Source organism: Maylandia zebra, linkage group LG15 (genome assembly GCF_041146795.1).
Source record: "Maylandia zebra isolate NMK-2024a linkage group LG15, Mzebra_GT3a, whole genome shotgun sequence".
In the NCBI taxonomy this organism is placed as follows: Eukaryota; Metazoa; Chordata; class Actinopteri; order Cichliformes; family Cichlidae; genus Maylandia; species Maylandia zebra.
In genome coordinates this window covers 26,107,153-26,128,710 of record NC_135181.1, presented here as the reverse complement: position 1 = coordinate 26,128,710, position 21,558 = coordinate 26,107,153, and the positions used below count along the sequence as shown (strand labels likewise).

At 43.0% G+C, this 21,558-nt stretch overlaps 1 protein-coding gene across 9 annotated transcripts in view; it reads right to left on the bottom strand.

Moving 5' to 3' along the window:
- Window positions 1-21,558, bottom strand: part of adgrg6 (adhesion G protein-coupled receptor G6) — a 107,838-nt gene that overhangs the window by 6,022 nt on the left and 80,258 nt on the right. For 8 of the 9 annotated variants that reach the window (XM_076874202.1, XM_076874203.1, XM_076874205.1 and 5 more), the window contains 4 exons: window positions 21,272-21,422; window positions 20,880-21,012; window positions 20,581-20,682; window positions 18,900-19,052 (listed from right to left, as the gene is read on the bottom strand). In XM_076874202.1, coding sequence (XP_076730317.1) covers window positions 18,900-19,052; window positions 20,581-20,682; window positions 20,880-21,012; window positions 21,272-21,422 — 539 coding nt within the window. Of the gene's footprint in view, window positions 1-18,088; window positions 18,131-18,899; window positions 19,053-20,580; window positions 20,683-20,879; window positions 21,013-21,271; window positions 21,423-21,558 lie in introns of all 9 variants that reach the window. The other variant, XM_076874201.1, reaches the window with a different exon arrangement.

The following is a 21,558-nucleotide window of genomic DNA, read 5'->3' as shown; positions in this document are numbered from 1 at the left end:
TCTTATGCAGACTTTGTTATTCAAGGGCCTAGTGAACTTTATAGTAACCAAAAGAATGAGATTATGAAAGAAGTGGCCACACCTTGGCCAAGGGTTGAGGAAATTAAGATGGAGCTAGAAAATGGAGCTGGTGCGTAGTCATGCTGACAGGAGCCAACAGTGCCGTAGAATGCTATAAAATTTGTTGAATAGGTTGAAAAATCAGGAAACGCCCAAGTGCAACAGCAAATCACTGCTGACATGAGAGTTTAAAACATTGTGCTAAAATACATAAATACCAAAAGTTATTCAAGACCTTCAAGACTTTACTGTGTCCGCTGTTTCAGCCCGCACCACATCATCCAGGGCAACACGGTGAGCACATGCAGAGAGTCCACTTAGATCTCTCTGGGCTGCACAAAGACCTGGTGCTAACTTTGATTTTGTAGTTACGTTTACATTGTACCACTTTTCATTTCATCTTCTGCCTTCAGCCTTTTGCAGTACCAAGTACTCAGCCCACAGACATTTAATACTGTACTTCTTGCAGCACTCATACGATGCAATATCAAAATGCGATCTGCAAAAACTTGGAAAGCTTGAAGAAATGTAGAAACTTGGCAGTTGTTAAAACCTTAAAATATACAAGCAGAATTCCTTAGTCCAAGAAAAAATTAAGGATTTACATAAGTACAGCATATTTTAAATCAACTTACCAAGAAAATAAAACACAGCAGTGGGAGTGAGGTCAAAATGTCCAGGAGAAACACAACATATTTTTCTACAGTCATGTGCAATAATATCTGACCCTACCTGTGAAAACGATCCATGTACCACACTCATGATTGCCCTGAGCCAAAAGTATCTACATTCAGCATGATATTTGTGAAAACAATATCTCTTATTTGTCTTTAGACTGTTTTGGAACTCATAAAATGACATAAAATATGTTAAGTCAAACATGTTCTTGCTCAGACGTGACAGTTACATGAAAGTTGTTCATGGTCTAATTTAAACACTGCTCAGAACAGCTGAAGGTTGTCCTACACAGAGTGACAAGGAGGACTGCAAGAGTGAGGCATAATAGGTCTACGGTACAAAGATGGTGATATGAACACTGGCCAGACTTAAGCCAGGACCAACTCTGTTTATTCAACAGGAACTGAAAGAAATGCCAGAGTACAGCTCCCTCGTAGAACACATAGGTAGTGCCAACCACTACATAACCTGAGATCTTTGCTGCTTTATTTAACCATGAGTGAAATTCTCAAGATTAACAATCTTTTCTGTGCTTCTCTCAGCAGAGTTTATCACAAGTCTGGATGGGAAAACACAGTCAATAAGTTCTGATCATCTCACGGTGCTATGATGAACTCGACTTAGAGCAGATTATTTACCTGTCTTGCCAAATGTCGTCTGGTTTTTGTCTGGTTTTCTGTTTTGTTTTTCTCCATCTTTCTTTTCTTATTTGCTCAAAAACCTGCTTTTTCAAGGATTTTATGAGCCAGCAGAAAATATAACCAGGATACTCTGGGTCGTATCACATGGGGTCGAAATTTCATGTTGCACTCGATGCTGAGATCGTAACTCAAAATGTGTAGAAAGGGAACGGTGACAGTATGCGGTATATAATTTTGACCTAACCGCTGTTATCATGGTTTTAGCTGAAGATGTGTTTAAATCATAGGTGATGGGACTCATATAAAAAGATGTGCTGTACATTACACACGTCGTCTTCACCTTTTTTCACTCACTGCTTTATGTGTTTACACAACATATGTTGTTTAATTATTAGTTATTATTCATCTTATTCATCTTCCACAGGGTGTCTCTGTCTTCCTCACCTGCCACCAATCGTGGCGGATAACTTGGCTCTGCTAGAGGTTTTATTCCTGTTAAAAGGGAGTTCTTCCTTACCACTATTCCCAAGTGGTTGCTTATACAAGGTCATCAAAACTGCATAATTTGGATATGTGCTTGGATATAATTTGTGGCCTCTCTGTGCTCCGGTTTTCTCCCTTATCTTTCTCTTCAGGCTCCAGATCAGTCGCAGCAGATGGTTGCCCAATTCTGGTTCTGCCAGAGGCCTTTTCCAGTTTAATGGGGGTTATTCCTCCCCACCACTATGTCCTTGCTCACAGGAGATCGTCTGATTGTTATGGTTCTTTTGCTAACATTGTAGGGTCTTTACTTCCATAATATAAAGCACTTTGAAACTAGAGCAATATAAATAAAACTGAATCAAAGGTTTCCCAAACATAACAAGCTGAGAAGAGTCGTTGGGGTTGACCCTCACTGGAGGGATTTCAAATCTTGTCTGACCTGAGACTGTCTCAAGATCCTCCAGGGGGAAAATTGGAGGAAACAATGCTGGGGACAACAACGACTGGAATGTACTTCTAAGTCTGCTACCAGATAATCTACTGACTCCGAACATGATGAACGATCAAAGAAAATGGGCACAAGAGGAAAAATTAAATATGAAAGTGTTAATATGCTTTGTCCGTGACCCTGAATTTAAGAACCAACCCTCTTATAACCTAACATACAGCTACCAGCAACAATGCAAGCTCCAGAAAGTTCACAAGTCCCAAATGTTGATGGGATTTTGTGAACTGCATGTTTGTTTTAGGTTAGAATTAGGGCTAACCGGGGAGCAAGTTAAACATCAAAATTAGACCGAGAAGAATAGAAGTCCAAACACTAGTGTCAATGCTCTTAATGTGAGAATGTCTGGAAAATGTTCATTCAGTTACAAAAAGTGTCTTCATCAAACCTTCAGGGGTTTCCTTTTGTTCCTCATTCAGTCCAGGAAGACTTCTTAGAAGTTAACGATGCTCTGGGGCTCTTTACAGGTGTGGCAGTTTGAGACAATAATTTTGTCTACTTGTTAAAAGCAATCGACTTAAATGTATGCTCTTTGAGCCAAATCAAACACATGCATATGTCTGTGCGCTGACCTCCTGGTCTGATATTGTAAAGCAGGGAATATTTGAGATTGCATCTAAATCACGCTGTTCAAACAAAGAAGCTCCTTCTCTATCGCTGCCTGATTAAACAAAGCATGGATTGATTGATTGTGTTGTCTTACTACACATTCAGCGATTATTCCCAACATCTCTTCCAACTGTTGTCCCTTTGCAACACAAAAAGCTTCAAGGTCAAGCAATGATTTCCTGCTGGCGTGGACTGCAGTCACGACTTCCTTTCACTGTGCATTATGACAGCGCTGATTATGCCGCTGGCCTCACGCGGTCATGTTGCAGCTGGTCCTATTCATTCATTTTGACTTTTAAAATGCCCCATGATGTCACACTGAGATGTTTTGTTTTCTTTCTGCATCTCCTCTGACACATGGACAACATTTTTACGGGGAATACTGTTTTATTTTTTTTTTAATCCCTCAATTGTACACCAGAGTACACTTTGAGACAGAGACAGAAACTGTGAGGGGTGTTAGAGCTGAGCTGGTGTCATAGAAAAGGCGTTTGGGAATAGCAGGTCGGTCCCTGGTCATGATCTGCCTGCTCTGTGATGGAGAGATGCTCCGACCTCAAACATCTGGAAATGATACAAGGATAGATTGACACTGTGAAGAGGCTGAGGAACTGTGAAGCAACCTCGTAGGAAACACAAAGAGAGAATTCCTCCTTCAGCGCAGATGACTTAATAACACGCTGTCCATTTCCACCGCAGGCCACGATCTGAATGAGAATGCTTACCACCCTCCTCTAAGGTACAAATAAAAATGCATTTTCTTCAGTACATGCTTTTATGTTAGAGTAAAGCAATTAGACAAACAAGTCTGTTTGCACAGGCCTAAAGCATTCCACACAATAAAGCTGCGCTGATGAATGTTATGTGAAACACAGATGATCTGATAGTATCACATGTTAAAGTTTACACTTATGCAGTCGAACCCACACAGATTTTATCGTCCGATCTTTCCCGCAGCACGAGGTCGCAGCAGGCTGTTAAGTTTAAATGTCGCTCCAGGTCACGTGTAAAGGCAAAAGTCCTGTGTGTGGCTGTTGTAGCACAGTTCACCCCCTGCTTCTGCTGCCTCCAAGTGGCAACGCAAACAAATAAAAAAGCTAATGCAGCTCATCATGTAGCACTGTGGACGCAGCTTTTTGTCTTTAAAGACTTTTAAATAATCCACAGGGAGAATGTATGTATGCAAGCTTTGACTCAAACCAGGAGAGTTGAACAGTTTTAATTAATTTTCTTTGACTAATATTCTTGAGCACGTGTGATGGTTGGCCTGGGACTCCGACTAAAGACAGAAGGTGTCTGACCTCTTGCTGTGAGGACTATACTATGAGACTCCAGATTAACTTTACTGAGAAGATCAGTCACTGAATCTCTTTCTTCTTTGAATTCTGTTCATCATCTGCCTGATTTCCTTAACTGTGTTTTTACCTCATCCATCAACCCTGGTGTCCAAATGACACACTTGCAAATAAAAATGGCTCCTAACAAGACAGAATATTTCAGGGTTTCACTTTTTGGACAAAGCTTGAAGAAATTAACCAGACAACAACCAGATCACTTGGCAATGATTCTCCTTCTACTTAGACTCTGTCCTGAGCTCTATTGGTGCTTAGAAGTAAAAGACAGAGCGAGATACTGGAATGACATGCACAGCCAACACTGTGCAGCAAATCAGGCCTCATCTAGAGAGATGACAACAAGCAGCAACAAAGCTCTGATCTGAAGGCAAATGGCAAATGACTTCATGTGTATTCGAGTGTCAGTAGAACTCAGACATCCCATACTGTCTTTGCTGATTAGACCTCACGATGTGGCTCAGGCAACACACGAGACAGTACAAAGTAAAAATGAGCAAGCTGGGCATGACCATGTGGACAGTTTTGTGGTGTCCGGCCAGGATTTGTGTGTTTTCTTGCACTATTAGTTTGGCCAAACGCTGACACAAAACCAGTCAATATCACCGCCCTGTCTGACAATCTGAAACTGGCACAATCAGCAACTTCTTTAAATCAAAGAGTAAAAATTATTTTTGGATAAGCTTTTGACTAAAATATTTATTTTATCTGCACTCCATTATCTTTTTGTTGGCCTCCATTTTCCTTCCTCACTTTAGAACTTTTTGTTCTTTACTGCAAATACTGTTAAAGAAGTGATTGTTGACTAAGAACCGACTCAAACTGTATCCCCTTACTCTGTCAGCATGTCTGTGCTTGATAACAAAGGTGTAATCCAGTTTCACCTGAAAAGGTACCCCTGGAGAGAACCTCGGGAAGGGCGACTGTTATGGCCCTGTCCATAATCTGTTTTGGTGGCTGTTGTTGTCTGTGCCTTTAAGTCTTTGCAGGTCCCGGAGTGGAGGAGCTGACGGCTGCTGATTGGTCCCCTGGCCATGTGATCTTCATTCAAATCCCTCACCAGCAGTTGTCCCGGGGCAGCCACTGACAGCAGCAGCAGACCTGACCCTGGCCTCCAAAACCTGAGACTTTTTTGGAGTTTTGTATATAGTGTGTACATTAGTTTTCATTGTAAATAGCCTTGTAAATAGCACTGCAACAGAAGGGGTGAGCTGCCTTATTGTTTTTCCTTGCACTGTTTTCTCCTGTTTATTTCAGTTAGGGAGTTAGGTGTAGCGCTTGTCTTTTGTTTGATATTTGATTTCACATAGGGTTGTAGATAGCACCTCCTCCTGACTTAGCTTGTTTTGTTTGTTATTTTGGCCTTTGTTCACCCTGGAGCTTCATTTTTTTGCAGTGTAGAAAAATAAATCACGATTCACTAAGAAATTGGTTTCCCTTTGTGTATGGTTTTGGGGACCAGGGCGGGGCAATTCTTTCAAACTTGTGTTGCGTTCCTGTACCCCTAGACTGGGGCGTAACATAAAGTGGGGGCTCGTCCTTTTTTTTTTTTTTCTTTTGCCATTCTTTTTGCTCATTGTATTTTGTGGGTTGTCTGCAGTTTTTGGTTGGCAGTTTTCTTGTAGTGTTGGGGGTGATCTAGTCACAATGACTTTTGATGTGGATGATTTTGCACTACAACCCACCGTGGATAAGTTGGATCGATGCACAAAGGTGGATTTGTTGTTGGTGGCAGATTTGTTTAATGTTAGTGTGCCTTTACATGCTAAAAAGGCTGAAATTAAGCAGTGCCTGACAGCTCAGCTGGTGGATAAGGGGGTTTTTGCGGAGTCGAAACCTCGGCCGGTTGAGGCGACTGGAGGTTTGGTGGTGGATGCGGGAGCAGAAGCTGCTGCAACCATCCCAAAAGCTCCCAGTGGACGGGTGTCGCCAGGGGCGGAGGCTCCTGCTGCCATTCAGATCCCAAACATTAGCCCAGCCGGACAATCAACAGGATTGGTTACGGAGGATCTTGGGCTCGCCCTTCGCCTGAAAGAGGTGGAGCTTGCGACTAAGTCCAAAGAAGTTGAGCTTATGCATCTCCGCATAAGGGCTATGGAGCTGGATCCTTCCCGGCAGCGCAATGTTACCTCTACCCCAGTGAGTAAAGTTGTGAGTAAATCTTCTGATTCACTCTCCTCTGACCAATTTGATGCAAGCAGGCAAATTGCTTTAGTGCCACCTTTTAGAGAAAGTGAGGTTGACTCTTACTTTAATGCCTTTGAACGCATCGCAACCACTTTGAAATGGCCCAAGGATGTGTGGAGTTTGTTGCTGCAGTGTAAATTGGTGGGGAAAGCACAGGAAGTGTGTGCGAGCTTGTCTATCGATGACAGCCTGGATTATGAAATTGTGAAATCCACTATTTTAAGGGCTTATGAGCTAGTTCCAGAGGCATATCGCCAGAGGTTTCGGTCGTGTGAAAAATCTGCCAACCAAACACATGTAGAGTTTGCCAGGGAGAAGACTCTCTTGTTTGATAAGTGGTTAGCTGCAAGTAAAGTGAAGGACTTTGCTCAGCTAAGAGAATTGGTCCTGCTGGAGGAATTCAAAACGTGTCTTCCAGAGAATGTTGTTGTATATATCAATGAGCAAAAGGTGGATTCATTGTCTAAAGCTGCTGTTCTCGCAGATGAGTTTGTGTTGACCCATCGCGTTGCGTTTTCAGCTGTGCGCCGTGAATGTGCCCCGTTGTCGAAACCTGCGAGGAGTTTGAGGGTTTCTCCTAAGCGTCAAACGCGCCCTGATCAGGTCCCCATGACTGTCCGAGAATGCTTTTATTGCCATGATACTGGCCATCTCATTGCCAGTTGTCCGTCGCTCCGTCGCAAAGAGCAAACTCACACATGGAAAAAGCCAAAAAGCATTGGTTTTGTTCAATCGGTTGCTACTCCTAATCCCGTCAGTGATGAACCAGGAAATGACAGTCTTGACAGCAGTTACCGACCATTCATTTCACAAGGGTTCGCCTCACTGGCTGGAATAGAGGAGGATCGCGTGCCGATTGTAATTTTGCGCGACACTGGGGCTGCCCAGTCTCTCATTTTGGAAAGCGCGTTGCCTTTCTCAAGTAACTCGTTTTGTGGTGCTGATGCTCTCGTGTGGGGAGTGAAAATGAGTGTGTTACGAGCTCCGCTGCACAGAGTCTTCCTACAGTCGCCTCTCGTTTCGGGCCCGGTAACAGTTGGGGTGCGCGCTCGCTTGCCCGTGCAGGGGGTTACTATGATTCTGGGGAATGATCTAGCCAATGGGAAAGTTTTCCCGATCCCTGAAGTAATTGAAAACCCCATCGATGATTTTGATTTTGTTTCTGAGCCTGCTGCTGACAGTCTGCCCTCTGTTTTTCCTGCCTGTGTTGTCACACGCGCCCACAAGCGTAAATATGGTGATGTTGACTTGTCTGACTCTTTTCTATGTTCTGAAGCTGTTCCTGAGAAAGCTGAACTGCCTGTGGAAAAAGCTGAAAAATGTGTGTCTGATAAACTGCTACCCGCTACACCTGACCTGTCTTTTGAGGTAAACAAAACAGATTTTATTCATGCGCAACAGAATGACCCGACTTTGGCCAAATGTTTACTTGCCGCAAATTCAAGCGATCAAAATCCCCGTGTCTACAGCATTGAAAATGATGTGTTAATGCGCAAATGGCATCCTCCCTCCTCTAGTGATCTTGGCTGGAACGTATTTCAACAAGCAGTTGTACCGCAAAATTTCCGACACCAAGTACTCAGCCTAGCACATGACAGTTTCTCTGGACATTTAGGAATTAGGAAGACCTACCTTCGTATTCTGCGTCACTTTTTCTGGCCAGGTTTGAAGACTGATGTGACCAAATATTGCCGCTCTTGCCACGTTTGCCAGGTCAGCGGAAAACCCAACCAGGTTATTCCTCCTGCTCCATTGCATCCAATCCCAGGTTTAGGCGAACCATTTGAGCACATAATCATCGATTGTGTAGGTCCGCTTCCAAAAACCAAGTCAGGACATCAGTACCTCTTGACTTTAATGTGCGCCGCCACACGCTTCCCCGAGGCTATTCCGTTACGCACTATCAAAGTCAAAGCCATTGTCAGAGCATTAGTAAACTTTTTCTCCCTTTTCGGTTTGCCTAAATCAGTTCAAACAGACCAAGGGTCTAACTTCATGTCCAAGATATTCGCTCAGGTCTTAAAATCGCTATCCATCAAGCATCAAAAATCCAGTGCATATCACCCCGAATCACAGGGTGCGCTTGAGCGTTTCCACCAGACTTTAAAAGCCATGATGAGGAAGTTCTGCCTCGAGTCAGGAAGAGAGTGGGACGAAGGTCTACCACTTCTCTTTCTAGCGGTGAGGGAGAGTGTGCAGGAGTCCACGGGTTTCAGTCCCGCAGAGCTGGTGTTTGGACACACAGTGCGTGGTCCCCTGCGGCTGCTTAAAGAGAGATATCTGTCCGACACAGCTACCCCCGAGCAGAACGTATTAGATTACGTAAGTTGCTTTAGGGAGCGTCTGCATAAAGCATGTGAAATTGCACGCGAGGCTCTTTCCGCGTCTCAGGAAAAAATGAAAAGGAAATTCGACAAAAAGTCCGTGCAGAGAAAATTTGAAGTGGGTGACAAAGTGTTGACTCTCCTACCCGTTCCTGGATCCTCTCTCCAGGCAAAGTTCTGTGGGCCCTATACTGTCCAAGAGAAACTGAGTGACACAGATTATGTTATAGGTACCCCAGACCGTAGGAGAAAGCGTCGTGTGTGTCATGTTAATCTGATGAAGCCTTATTTTGTTCGTGATGCAGGTGTAAACTCCTCCTCATCCCCCGCTGCGCTGTCTGCCGTGTCGGTAGTTGTGCCAGCATCTCCGTCTCAGTATAGCCCAGAAAGTGATGGCTTAGCTTTCGTTTGTGCTGAGGGTTGCTCCCGACTCAGAAACTCTGAAATATTGGATAATTTGAAATCTCACCTAAAACATTTAGATGAGGCTGCCCAGACCGATGTGTGTTCTCTGATCAATACTTACCCATCTCTGTTTGCTGACACTCCGTCTCGCACTACTGTCCTCGAACATGACATAGATGTAGGTGACCACTCTCCGATCAAACAACACGCTTATCGTGTGAACCCTACCAAACGTGCACTTTTTCAGCAAGAAGTTTCCTACTTGCTGGAAAATGGTCTTGCTGTCCCTAGTTCGAGTGCCTGGAGTTCCCCATGCCTTCTTGTGCCGAAGGAAGACAAAACTCCACGTTTTTGTAGTGATTTTCGAAAAGTGAACAGTGTGACCAAACCCGACTCCTACCCTCTTCCCCGCATGGAAGATTGTGTTGACAGGGTTGGCTCCGCAAAGTTTGTCACCAAACTGGACTTATTAAAGGGTTATTGGCAAGTTCCCCTCACTCCGCGTGCATCTGAAATTTCTGCTTTTGTCACTCCTGACCACTTCCTCCAATACACCGTCATGCCTTTTGGCCTTCGAAATGCCCCTGCCACATTCCAACGCCTTATGCACATTGTCTTAGGTGGTGTCACAAACTGTGAAGTGTACTTAGACGACATTGTAGCCTATTCAGAGACTTGGTCAGATCACCTTGGAACACTCACGGAGATTTTTGAAAGATTACAAGAGGCATCCCTTACCCTAAATCTTGCCAAATGTGACTTTGGTAAGGCCACTGTGACTTATCTAGGGAAGCAGGTGGGTCAGGGACAGGTGCGCCCCCTGCTGGCTAAAATCCAGCTATCCTAGATTTCCCTGTGCCTCGCACTAGACGTGAGCTTCGCCGGTTCCTTGGTATGGCCGGCTATTATCGTGGCTTCTGTAAGAATTTTGCAGATGTAGTTGCACCTCTCACCAGTCTCACAAGTGTGTCAAAACCATTTGTATGGTCCCCCACATGCCAGAATGCTTTTGAGTCTGCCAAAGCTCTCCTCTGCAGCACACCAGTACTTGCCGCTCCTGTTTTCACACATCCGTTTAAACTTGAGGTGGATGCCAGCGCCAACGGTGCAGGTGCGGTACTGTTGCAGGAGGATAGGCAGGGTGTTGATCACCCAATTGGTTACTTTTCGAAAAAATTCAACTCCCACCAACAGAAATACAGCACCATTGAAAAAGAAGCCCTCTCTCTATTGCTTGCTCTACAGCATTTCGAGGTCTATGTCGGTTCCAGTTCAGCACCTGTCATTGTTTACACACCACAACCCCCTCGTGTTTTTGACCCGAATGCAAAATTCTAACCAAAGGCTCATGAGATGGTCCCTCTTAGTACAAGATTTCAATCTGGAGATCCATCACAAAAAAGGGACAGAGAATGTACTGGCAGATGCGCTGTCACGTGGTTTTCGGAACCCCTAAGCGCCAAACATCTTTAGGGGAGATGTTTGGTCTTGGGAAGGGGGGTGTTATGGCCCTGTCCATAATCTGTTTTGGTGGCTGTTGTTGTCTGTGCCTTTAAGTCTTTGCAGGTCCCGGAGTGGAGGAGCTGACGGCTGCTGATTGGTCCCCTGGCCATGTGATCTTCATTCAAATCCCTCACCAGCAGTTGTCCCGGGGCAGCCACTGACAGCAGCAGCAGACCTGACCCTGGCCTCCAAAACCTGAGACTTTTGTGCCTGTGACTTTGTGCGACTTTTTTGGAGTTTTGTATATAGTGTGTACATTAGTTTTCATTGTAAATAGCCTTGTAAATAGCACTGCAACAGAAGGGGTGAGCTGCCTTATTGTTTTTCCTTGCACTGTTTTCTCCTGTTTATTTCAGTTAGGGAGTTAGGTGTAGCGCTTGTCTTTTGTTTGATATTTGATTTCACATAGGGTTGTAGATAGCACCTCCTCCTGACTTAGCTTGTTTTGTTTGTTATTTTGGCCTTTGTTCACCCTGGAGCTTCATTTTTTTGCAGTGTAGAAAAATAAATCACGATTCACTAAGAAATTGGTTTCCCTTTGTGTATGGTTTTGGGGACCAGGGCGGGGCAATTCTTTCAAACTTGTGTTGCGTTCCTGTACCCCTAGACTGGGGCGTAACAGCGACGGGTCAAAGAAGCTGATACACACATAAACATTTTAAAAATAGACAATCAGTGAAAAGTCCTCGAACTATGCGAGATCTGCAGTTCTTCAGTGGCTTGGACCTGGCTGAGACATTCTGACAATTTCTGTACACAACACTGCCAATAAAATGAAAAAGACGGTGGTTGGAAAGTATTTTCTGTTTTGCTTGGAGGCGAACCAAGTGTTGCATCCAAAGCTGTCCATGATTCGCCTGACGTGCTCATCTGAGTTTTAATCTCTGCACCACGTCTCACCGTATCCCAACTTTGTGGACTCACATGGTGCAGGCAGGACACAGTGGAGGTTTCCTATCAGTCAAATCTGACTGGAAACAGTAACAGATGCTTCACAAGCACCTCGGTTAATGGAGGATGTATGTATCATTCAGTAGTTCCATATGTTAGGTCTGGCTGAGCTACACAGCGATATCAGTGAGGCTATGAGGAAGGACGTGGGGTTTCAATTTGGCCTTCGCAAGATACCAGGCTGCCTACCTGGAAAAAGGAAAAGCAGCCTTCAAAGTAAATACTGGGCTTTAGTGCAGCAGGCAAAAGATGACGTGTCTGAGCTCTAATCTTAGTTCCAACTTGACAATAGATTTCAGATACAGGGTGACATAAGGTTACACATCAACCCACATTAAATCTGACAAAAGAGCTAAAACAAAAACCCTTAATCAACATTCCAGTAAAATTAGTCTCAAACACCAATCTGAGGGGAACCCAAAATCAACCGAGAGCTGTTCAGATGTCTGCAGATAAATACTTTTATAAAGGTTTTTAAAAATGGGAACAGAAAAGCAAAAAAGGTCATTTGGACCCTCAAAAGACAAGGATATCTGACACAGAGTGGTTTTTCTTTCCTTCTTAAAACTAAACTTTGTGCATATAAAAGAGTCAAAGCCAGCATTATAAAGATGTCTGAGACTTAAACATATTACAGTGTTTTGTCCCCATTTGGATGCAAACGTCTGGACGAGCACAGCGATGGCACAGCTGTGGAACACACTGAACATGTTCCCATTTGCATCCTTTACACTTTATGCAGCTTATCAGTAACATGCCACTCACTGCAGCAGTCATCAATGAGGACCAAAGTCACTTCAATGATTCTCTAAATCCCACTGCCAGCACTCTCACTGCATGACAAAAGACATCTTCCTTCAGCATAGATGCTCATTACTTTTGGCTAAAGTAAGCATGCACTAGCTAGCATAACTCCTGGAGTTATGCTAGCTAGTGCATGCTTACCATCCCAACAAAAGCTTGTGTTTTTAGAGAAAACACAAGCTTTTGTTGGGATGGTATTGGTTCCTCACAGGCTTTGAGGGTTTGTTTGTAGATTTGGGACTGACATCTTGCTGTTGGTTGGTTTTAATTTCATCAAGTGAGTCACAAGAAGAGAATTGTAGTGAATATATACAGTCAAGCCCATAATTATTCATACCCCTGGCAAATTTTAACTTAAAGGTACTTTTATGCAAACAGCAAGTGTTTTTTGACAGGAAATGACACAGGAGTCTCCCAAAAGATAATAAGACGATGTACAAGAGGCATCATTGTGTGAAAAAAAAAACATTTCTCAGCTTTTATTTACATTTCAGCAAAAAGTGCCATGTCCAGAATTATTCATACCCTTCACAAACTGTCATAGTCTCTGGGAAAATCAAAAGTTCTATACCATTCCGAATAGTCGAAGCTGGTCTAAAGCATCCTAATTACCCTAATTAATTGGGAACAGCTGTTTTAATCAACTCAACAGGTAAAAAACAGCAGCTCTCTGCAGTTGGTTTGTGGACAGTCATGGCTAAGACAGAGGAGCTCAGTGAGGACCTGCAGCTACACATTGTAGCTGCTCACAAGTCAGGAAAGGGCTACAAGACCATATCTAAATGTTTTCAAGTTCCAGTGGCTACAGTGCGAAGTATTATTAAAAAACACAACATGTTTTGCACTGTGGAAAATCTCAAAGGACGTGGTCAGAAGCCAAAAGTGACACCTGTGTTGGCCAGGAGGATAGTGAGAGAGGTGAAAAAGAATCCAAGGATCATCACCAAGGCCATCCTGGTAAATCTGGGCTCTGCTGGTGGCAATGTCTCAAGGCAGACAGTCCAACGGATACTGCACACTGCTGGGTTCCACGGATGCAGACCAAGGAGGACGCCACTTCTCCAGAAAAGGCACACAAAAGCTCGCTTGGCCTTTGGAAATGCTCATCTGGACAAAGAAGAAGACTTCTAGTCTTCTGTGTTATGGTCAGATGAAACAAAAATGGAATTGTTTTGTCACAATGATGTTTCCTTCATTTGGCGTAAAAAAACGAGAAGCCTTTAACCCAAAGAACACCATCCCCAATTTCAAACATGGTGGTGGGAACCTAATGCTTTGGGGATGTTTTTCAGCCAGTGGACCAGGGAACCTAATCAAAGTAAATGGCACCATGAAAAAAAGAGCAATACATGAAGATTCTCAACAGAGCCAGAGTCCTGACTTGAATCCAGCTGAGAATCTGTGGAGGGAGCTAAAGGTCAGGGTGATGGCAAGAAGACCCTCCAGCCTGAAGGATTTGGAGCTCACTGCTAAAGACGAGTGGGCAAAAATGCCTGTGTAGACGTGCAAAAAAGCTGGTCTGCAATTAGCGTTTGATTGCTAGCCAATAAAGGCTTATGTATTGATTACTGAGAAGGGTATGAATAATTCTGGACATGAAACCTTTTGCTCAAATTTTTTTTCCACAATGATTCCTCTTGTACATCGTCTTATTATCTTTTGGGAAACACCTTTGTCATTTCTGGTCAAAAAAACCCTTGCTGGTTGAATAAAAATAACTTTAGGTCAAAATATGCCAGGGGTATGAATAATTATGGGCTAGCATAATAATTATGGTCATAGTAATGAAACTCCCGTTGGCTGGTGCTCAGCCGAGCTGTTCAAGGACATGGTTCACTGTGTTTTTCCAGTACTGTAAAGGAGAGACAGTGAAATATATATCAGGGGGTCCACACACCCACAGGTTTGATGGCTTTAAACTTTGAAACACTGCCACTCCAAATGATTTCATCCTCTGTCGTGACAAATGTCTAATAACCGTTTTTTCTCTTACTGGAAGATAATAAAATACTGACTGCAGCACAGCATGATGGAGTGTGATGGGGCCACTACATCTCATTACACTGTCAGCTGTGATTATATAGTCAAGCATCAAGATAAGATGGGTGTGGGAGTCATGAACCGATTATCTTGGTGGAACACCATGCTCATTTTGGGTCTGCTTTAGTCCCACATGTTCAGTTTTGCTTATTATTCTATTTTGAAATAATTGATTTATTTGTCCTGGGCTTGGTTTGAATCCAGAACAGGGTCCAAATTTTTCACCAGTGTAGACTACTGTGCACGATGACAGTATTTTCCAATATTTTCCAAGCGGTTTAAGGGATGATCTAATCGTGCAGGGACGCAATGAGACATATCGATGAAGGTCATAAATAAAAGGATTGGCAGCATGCTGGATGGAAGGTTGGACTTGGCGTTTGACTCATAGGTATGTAGCTTGCAAAGCATTTATGCAATAATGTGGTGAAGTGTGTAAGGGAATGTGTATATGAGATTTCAACCACACGTGTGTGTGTGACCATCACAGAGTGAGAGAAATATCCTGTTTGGAGCTTCCATGTGCATCAGTTCCTGTGGGTCAAACACACCAAGACAGATCACTACGCTGACACAAATGGAGCAGCATGATCCCCAAAGTACGTGTCAGGTCCCCAAAGTAAAGCACACAACCTGAACAGGAACCATGAGGCAACAGCTAAGGCAACATTCAGCATCATTCAGCATCATTCATGAGTGGATTCCCCAAAGCGTCTTCCATGAAAGATATTTGTTGACTGTCTGAAAGATGTTCCAGAAAGCACTTTTCCCTGAACAACAGCAACCTTTAAAGTGGCTCCATTCACTCTTCAGCTCCTGACTACTGGGGTCTAAATCATCAGCTCTGTTCTGCACACAGATTCAGCACGGACGGTTCTGAGTTCACCGCACGAGTCAGCAGTGAACTCCATGCAGACAACGTTGTTCTCCTGCTCGTTTTAGTAAGAAAAAGTCTCAGAGCCTCAGCTTTTTAAAACATGTTGCTGGCATTAAAGGGAAAAACTTCTTTTCATTCTTTCCATTAAGGCTCTGCGTGTTCTTCAGTTCCACACAGTCCCAGCTGTCTGTGGAGAGGAGGCTGGTAACGCTGGGAATGAAAGTAAGAGTACTAATTGAGCTCAGAGTGAATGTGGCCAGTTTGAAGGAGAAACTCTGACATCACAGCTTTGGCGAAAACCTCCAAACTCCCAAAGAGACTAAAGATCTCTCCTCACCTGTTCTCTCAGCTCACCTGGAGATATAATGCAGCGGCTGAGACACTTTACCTGTTCAACTTTACCCTTGCCATTCGGGCTGACTCTGACTGACACAATGGCCGCACAGGGAGTACGCTGTGCTCCAGAGAAGGGGAAGTCCAGATTTCAGGACTGCCAAATCAGCCCAGAGAACAGTGACATCTATAAAGCGGTCAAAACGAACCAGATTTTTTTTAATGTTAGTGGGAACAAAACATGTTGTGAAATTTGTTACAGACAAATTACTTCTCCTGTGGTTTTAAGATTGCTTTGGGTCTTTTTGTTTCACATGGAAACACAGTAAATTACTTAAAGATGGATTCAGTCCATAACACTAAACACATCATGTACACAGAGTTAAACTACAGCTGGAATTACATTAGTCATTCCTTTTGGCTGTCGCAGATCATGTGAGAGTGAAAAGTGAAAGGACATGTCCAACTGAAAAGTTTCCTAATCTTCTGACTGGCAGAGGGAGGGGGGGCACAGAGGGAGCATAAAATCAAACCTGTTGAGCATGCACGTTAGCATTTAAAGCTGCAATTGTGTAACATTAGAAAAAGGTGAACCAAGAAATTGGAAACTGAAAGCTTCCTCCTGCAAATCTCCTCTCTTTCCCCTCACTGTCCAAAGCTCCTCCTCCCCCACTCTCATAGGTTAGAGTCCTTTACTTAATCCTTACTTCATCTTAGTATCTGCGATGGACTTGCAGTTATTTTCATTCTGGAAATTCAGAAACAGGCGTGGCTCGCGTGTCGTGGAATGAACTGAGTTTTTGACGACATCAATAACATCAAGGCTTATGGATCTATCTGACGTGGCCAACATAAAAAGTTTATTCATGTCACCTTTAGCCTCAAATAATCTTAAATGCAATGCCAGTAGCAAACGCAATATAAAGTTACTCCAAATGGCCAATATAGCTATTATAGCTGATATGTGGCAAGCTGACAGGGGTTAACCTAGAACTGTAAACCACAGTCAAACAATAACATTAGAAATAACTTGATGAACTTGATGAACCTCGCTGTTTAACGTTATTGTACGCTCACATGAGTTAAGTCATCAGAGTCGGGCAGCCAAAACGTTACGCTTCTCTTGGATTTAACAAAGACGGCCAAGTGTTTCCATATTGCACCATCTTGCACACACCGATTTTTTTTTTAGACACAACCAGTATAACCAGTATAACCAGACCCCGTCCATCTACTCAAACTAACCTGGAGTTAACCTGGAATCAATACATCATTCACTGCACCGAAGCCCATGTTAACCATCTAGGATAATTAGTTAAAAAACAAACATTAGATTTTCCACTTTTAAGAGTAAAAAAAACTGGTGACTGTAGTTTCTGTGACTCCTCTTGTAATTATATTACTGCAATTTCAAATATCGAGCTTGTTCTTTGGGTTAATTTTGTGTTAATTTGTGCTAATCTGTGGGTTATACTCAACTGTGGTTGTTCACAGTCTCTGTCACAGCTTAAATATATAAAGAAGTAATAGCTTTAATATCCTTAGAAAACACATTCGAGTTCTGCCTGCTGGAACGTGCTTATTCTACTCCATGGATGAGTGTCAGAGCCTTCCACAAATGGTTTGGGGATATTATACAATTGTGCCTAAAGTAATTAAACTAAACTGTAGGAAGTGTTGCACCTCTCTGATTTTGAGAGCAGATGTTTAATGTGATCACAATCAGTAAGAGAGAGAGAGAGAGAGAGAGAGGTTCAGTCTCTTTGGGAGTCAGTCGCATCGTGTAATGTTGGGACTCAAACAGAGTGTTTGACATCCTCAACATTTGGTGTTAATTTAATGAGCAAACACAAGAAATCACATCAGTTACTCACTCTAATGTGAACCACAGAGTTAGCCTGGTGTTACTGTGCTCTTATTACAAATTCGCACAAATCCAAAATCATTAAACACATTGCAGATGTCGGCTCGGAAGCAGCCCGACACGGCGCGCTTGTTTCTGCACCCCGAGGCACCCTGAGGCCAAAATATGAATGAGTGGATTGAGTTTGAGCTCTCACTTATAACAGAGTATCTCAGGGGTGGGGAACAAGGGACGTGTATGACATCATGGCAACCAAACAATCACAGCACAATCACAGTGGCTGCTTTCCCAAAATGTCTGCTAGTGAAACCTTTGAACGTTTTCCTCTTTTGGATTAAAGACACCAAATTAAACATCATCTAGAATTTGGATTTCCAGATTAATTTTAGAGCAGAAGCATTTTGGGAAACCCAGATCAGATCACATGATGCTGGAAGCAGGAGCACAACCCTCTAATCGGCTTAGGCTTTACCTCCACTGGTCCTCCATTCTTGTTACTGGCTGGAATAGCTGTCTACACAGCAAACACAGAGGCACACACATCAACATCACGTACCAGGAGATATTACACAGGCTTTCATGGTAACAGTGACAAACCTGCAACAATCACGGAAAAAAGGAACTGATCTTCAAGTGGAGTCAAGTTTGCATGCAGATGGGTTTAACTGGCACTTAAAGTCTTTCCTTCAAACCGAGTCACTGAACAACTATTATGGATCATCCCGTTCATTAAATAGTGAAAGTGATTTAAGGATGTTCTAATTTATTCAAGGAGAAAGGTGGATTATAACAGAGATTGTTACTGAGCAGGACGTTATAATATATAACTATGATGGAATCAAACAGGCCTTTTTGCTTCGGGGTTGTGATAAGCTACACTAACTTCCACAGTAGGGGGTGATTCAAGTTCCTTTCATCTTCATATTCAGGACAGAAAACACTGGAGTCTGCATGCAAACTTGTTTACTACATAGTAGTGCTGCGCAGCATAAGGGGAACATTTGGTCCACGCACTCATGCCTGCCATAGGCTACATTCTAACATATACAAGTGTTATTAAAGCAGTAAAGCTCTGAGGCATAGTATGTGCAGCGGTGTTTTCACAAAGAGCAATGGACTTCAGACAAGCTGTCTAAACAGGGTGGTGGTTTTCTTTTCAGACTAACTCACGCTGGATGTTTCTCCTCTCTTTGCTTCCATGTCCTCTCGGTCTCACAGTCTCCTCTAAGTAATTACTGTATGAGAGCGTTTGTGCTGCGAGGGCCTTTCTGAGCGGGTCTCACCTGTGTTACTATGTCGTTTGAATGGGTTGAGCGTCGCTTTAGCTTTGGAGGTCCAGTTGGCGGTGGTGGAGCCAAAGGAGCTGGAGGACAGAGACTTGCCCAGGTTGTCTGAGCTCACCTTCTTGGTGTTGTTGGTAGCTGTCTTACTCCAGTCTGCACGCGAGAAACAATCAATTATCTCCAGATTTTTAGAGACGATATCAGTGGGACACAATGTGTTGTAGGGTTTTTTCTTCAATGTTAATGTTCCTCACTTTTACTGAAGTTCAGTGTCAGACACAATTACTGGACCTCTCTAATAATTCTCCACATTTTTCTTCTAGAGGAACATGTACAACTTTAGATTTTGACTAAACAATTCACAGTCAACATGAACTATATCTGCACTATTTCCATTTTCAGGATTTTTGCAACTGAAGTTTAATTTGCTGAGATTAAAAATGTTCAGGATGTTTGAATAACACACATCTTGTCATTATGCATATTTAACCTTTAAACATTCCGTTTCCAGCTGTTTAGAACAATTCCCAACAACACCTGTTTAAATTCAGCTGGCCTGGAAAGAATGTGGACAGGTGGATGAAACCATTACAAATGATTCCTTCTTTTTCCAGTTAAATAATTCTCCAATGAGGGAGAAACATAATCTGTGGTTTTGATAACCCATCCAACTGTTGCCAAAACAGAGAAAAGGAAAATCCTGTCCCATCAGACTGAAGAGTTGCCAGCAGAACATAAAAAAGCAGGTCTAACTTTTACTTTCACAGCTTCTCAGGATGTTTTTAGGGAACCTGAACTGAGAGATTTTGGCTTTAACACAAACATGTATCATGAACTCATTCCAACAAGTTTAAAAAGTCATCATAATCTGGATTTTTATCAAATGAAAAATAAATTAAATAAAGCTTCGTTTTGAGTTGTTTCTTTCCAAACATGTTTTGGCTGAAACATTCAGAGATGTTTCTGTATAAGTGAATAAACGGATCTCACACATGTCCACGTGAAAGATGTGTTCACTCACTGAAAACCTTCACATGTTAAAGCGAAGCAAGGGCTGGAGCATCCATCCTCTCTCTCCTTTCATAAAAGCACTGCTGGCACTAAAGTGGAGCTCTTTGGATTTGTGAGTTCAATCACGTAAAGAGGACTTTTCAGGACACGACTGATAACAGTCAGTAAATACTGGATCTTTCGCCTGCTTAAAGTCATGAATCAGTGTCATGTCTACACATGACAGACATCTGAGGAAAGAACCTGTTTTAAAAGAAGATGAATAGTATCTGCCTCTGATGTCCGAAACAGGCAAACATCCAGCTCTCCAGGTTGTATTTCTGTGTATTTATGCATCTATTTTCTATTTTCCAAGCAAAACTTTATCTGTGGTTGGAGACTTTTGCACAGTAATTTTTTGGCATCAAGTGAAACTCAGTGATTTCTCTTAAATGAAATGGCACCCGGACAGCACATCCTGAGACTGAGCGCACCTGGAGGAGTTCCTGGGTTTATCTTTTTTATTACCTATGAAGCCGTGGCGACTTAGCTTTTATATTTTTAATAAAACGTCCTTTTATTTCTTTTTTTATGCTGCCGTGGGAACCTCTCTGGGGTCCGGCAGACAGACCTGAGAGGGGAGACGTGAACTGGCCTTGACCTGAAAAAGGCAGACAGACAGATGGGATACCTGAGTTGTCTGACAGCTTGAATCGGCCACAGCAGAGGTATCTCTTCCACTGCTTCTGCACATTTTCTTTCAGGGCGCAGTGGAAAATAAATATGAAGAGGCCTGAAAACAGACAGATAGAAACAGAATGAGTTATTCTACCACAGCAGACCTGCTGACAGGTAAAAATAACTGCTTGGGTCACTTTACAGTTATCGCCTCTGCACAAACCTGCTCTATAACCTTTTATCTTTACACATAACACAACTCAGCACACGGATTAAACATGTTCACACTATCACGCTATGCGGTCACTTCACCTTGCAGTGAGTTGAAGATGGAGAAGAGGTACATGAACGTCAGCTTGACCGGTCCCCAGGCAAAGAAAGCAAACCCCCAGGTCATTCCCAGCAGGAAGGTGAGGCTGATGGCGCTCCGTAGGTTTCGGAGAACCTGGATCATAGCAGGAGAGAATTTTAAAGCGTTAAACGTTCCCTCCTTTCCTTGTCTCCTTAGTTTACTTCCTTTTCCAGAAGCAGACATGAGAAACTGACAGAGCCTTAAGGCTGCTGACACCTGTTATGATATGGTTGTTATTATATTGCAGGAATGTCAGGGTTAACTTTTAATTCAGAGAGTTATTACAACCGACAGAAAGTTTTTTTAAATCATGAAACAGTCTTAGTCCAGATCACTGGGCATGAGTACAGACCTCTTTCCGCAGCGTGCGGTTGCTGCGTTTGCCGTTGCGTCCGCAGATCTGCAGCATCACCACGACAAACATGGCCATGTTGAGCAGAAACACCAGGCAGAAGTAACCGACGCAGGTGGTGTAGAAGACGGCTTCATTGGTAATCCAGCAGCTGACAAGGAAACACACACATGCCCGTTCAAACTATTAAAGAGGGATTTAAGGTTTTTTCACACATCAGCCACTTTATTATAATGAAACTAAATCCAGCCTTAATCAATTTGAGATGCAGTAAACTAAAACGAAGT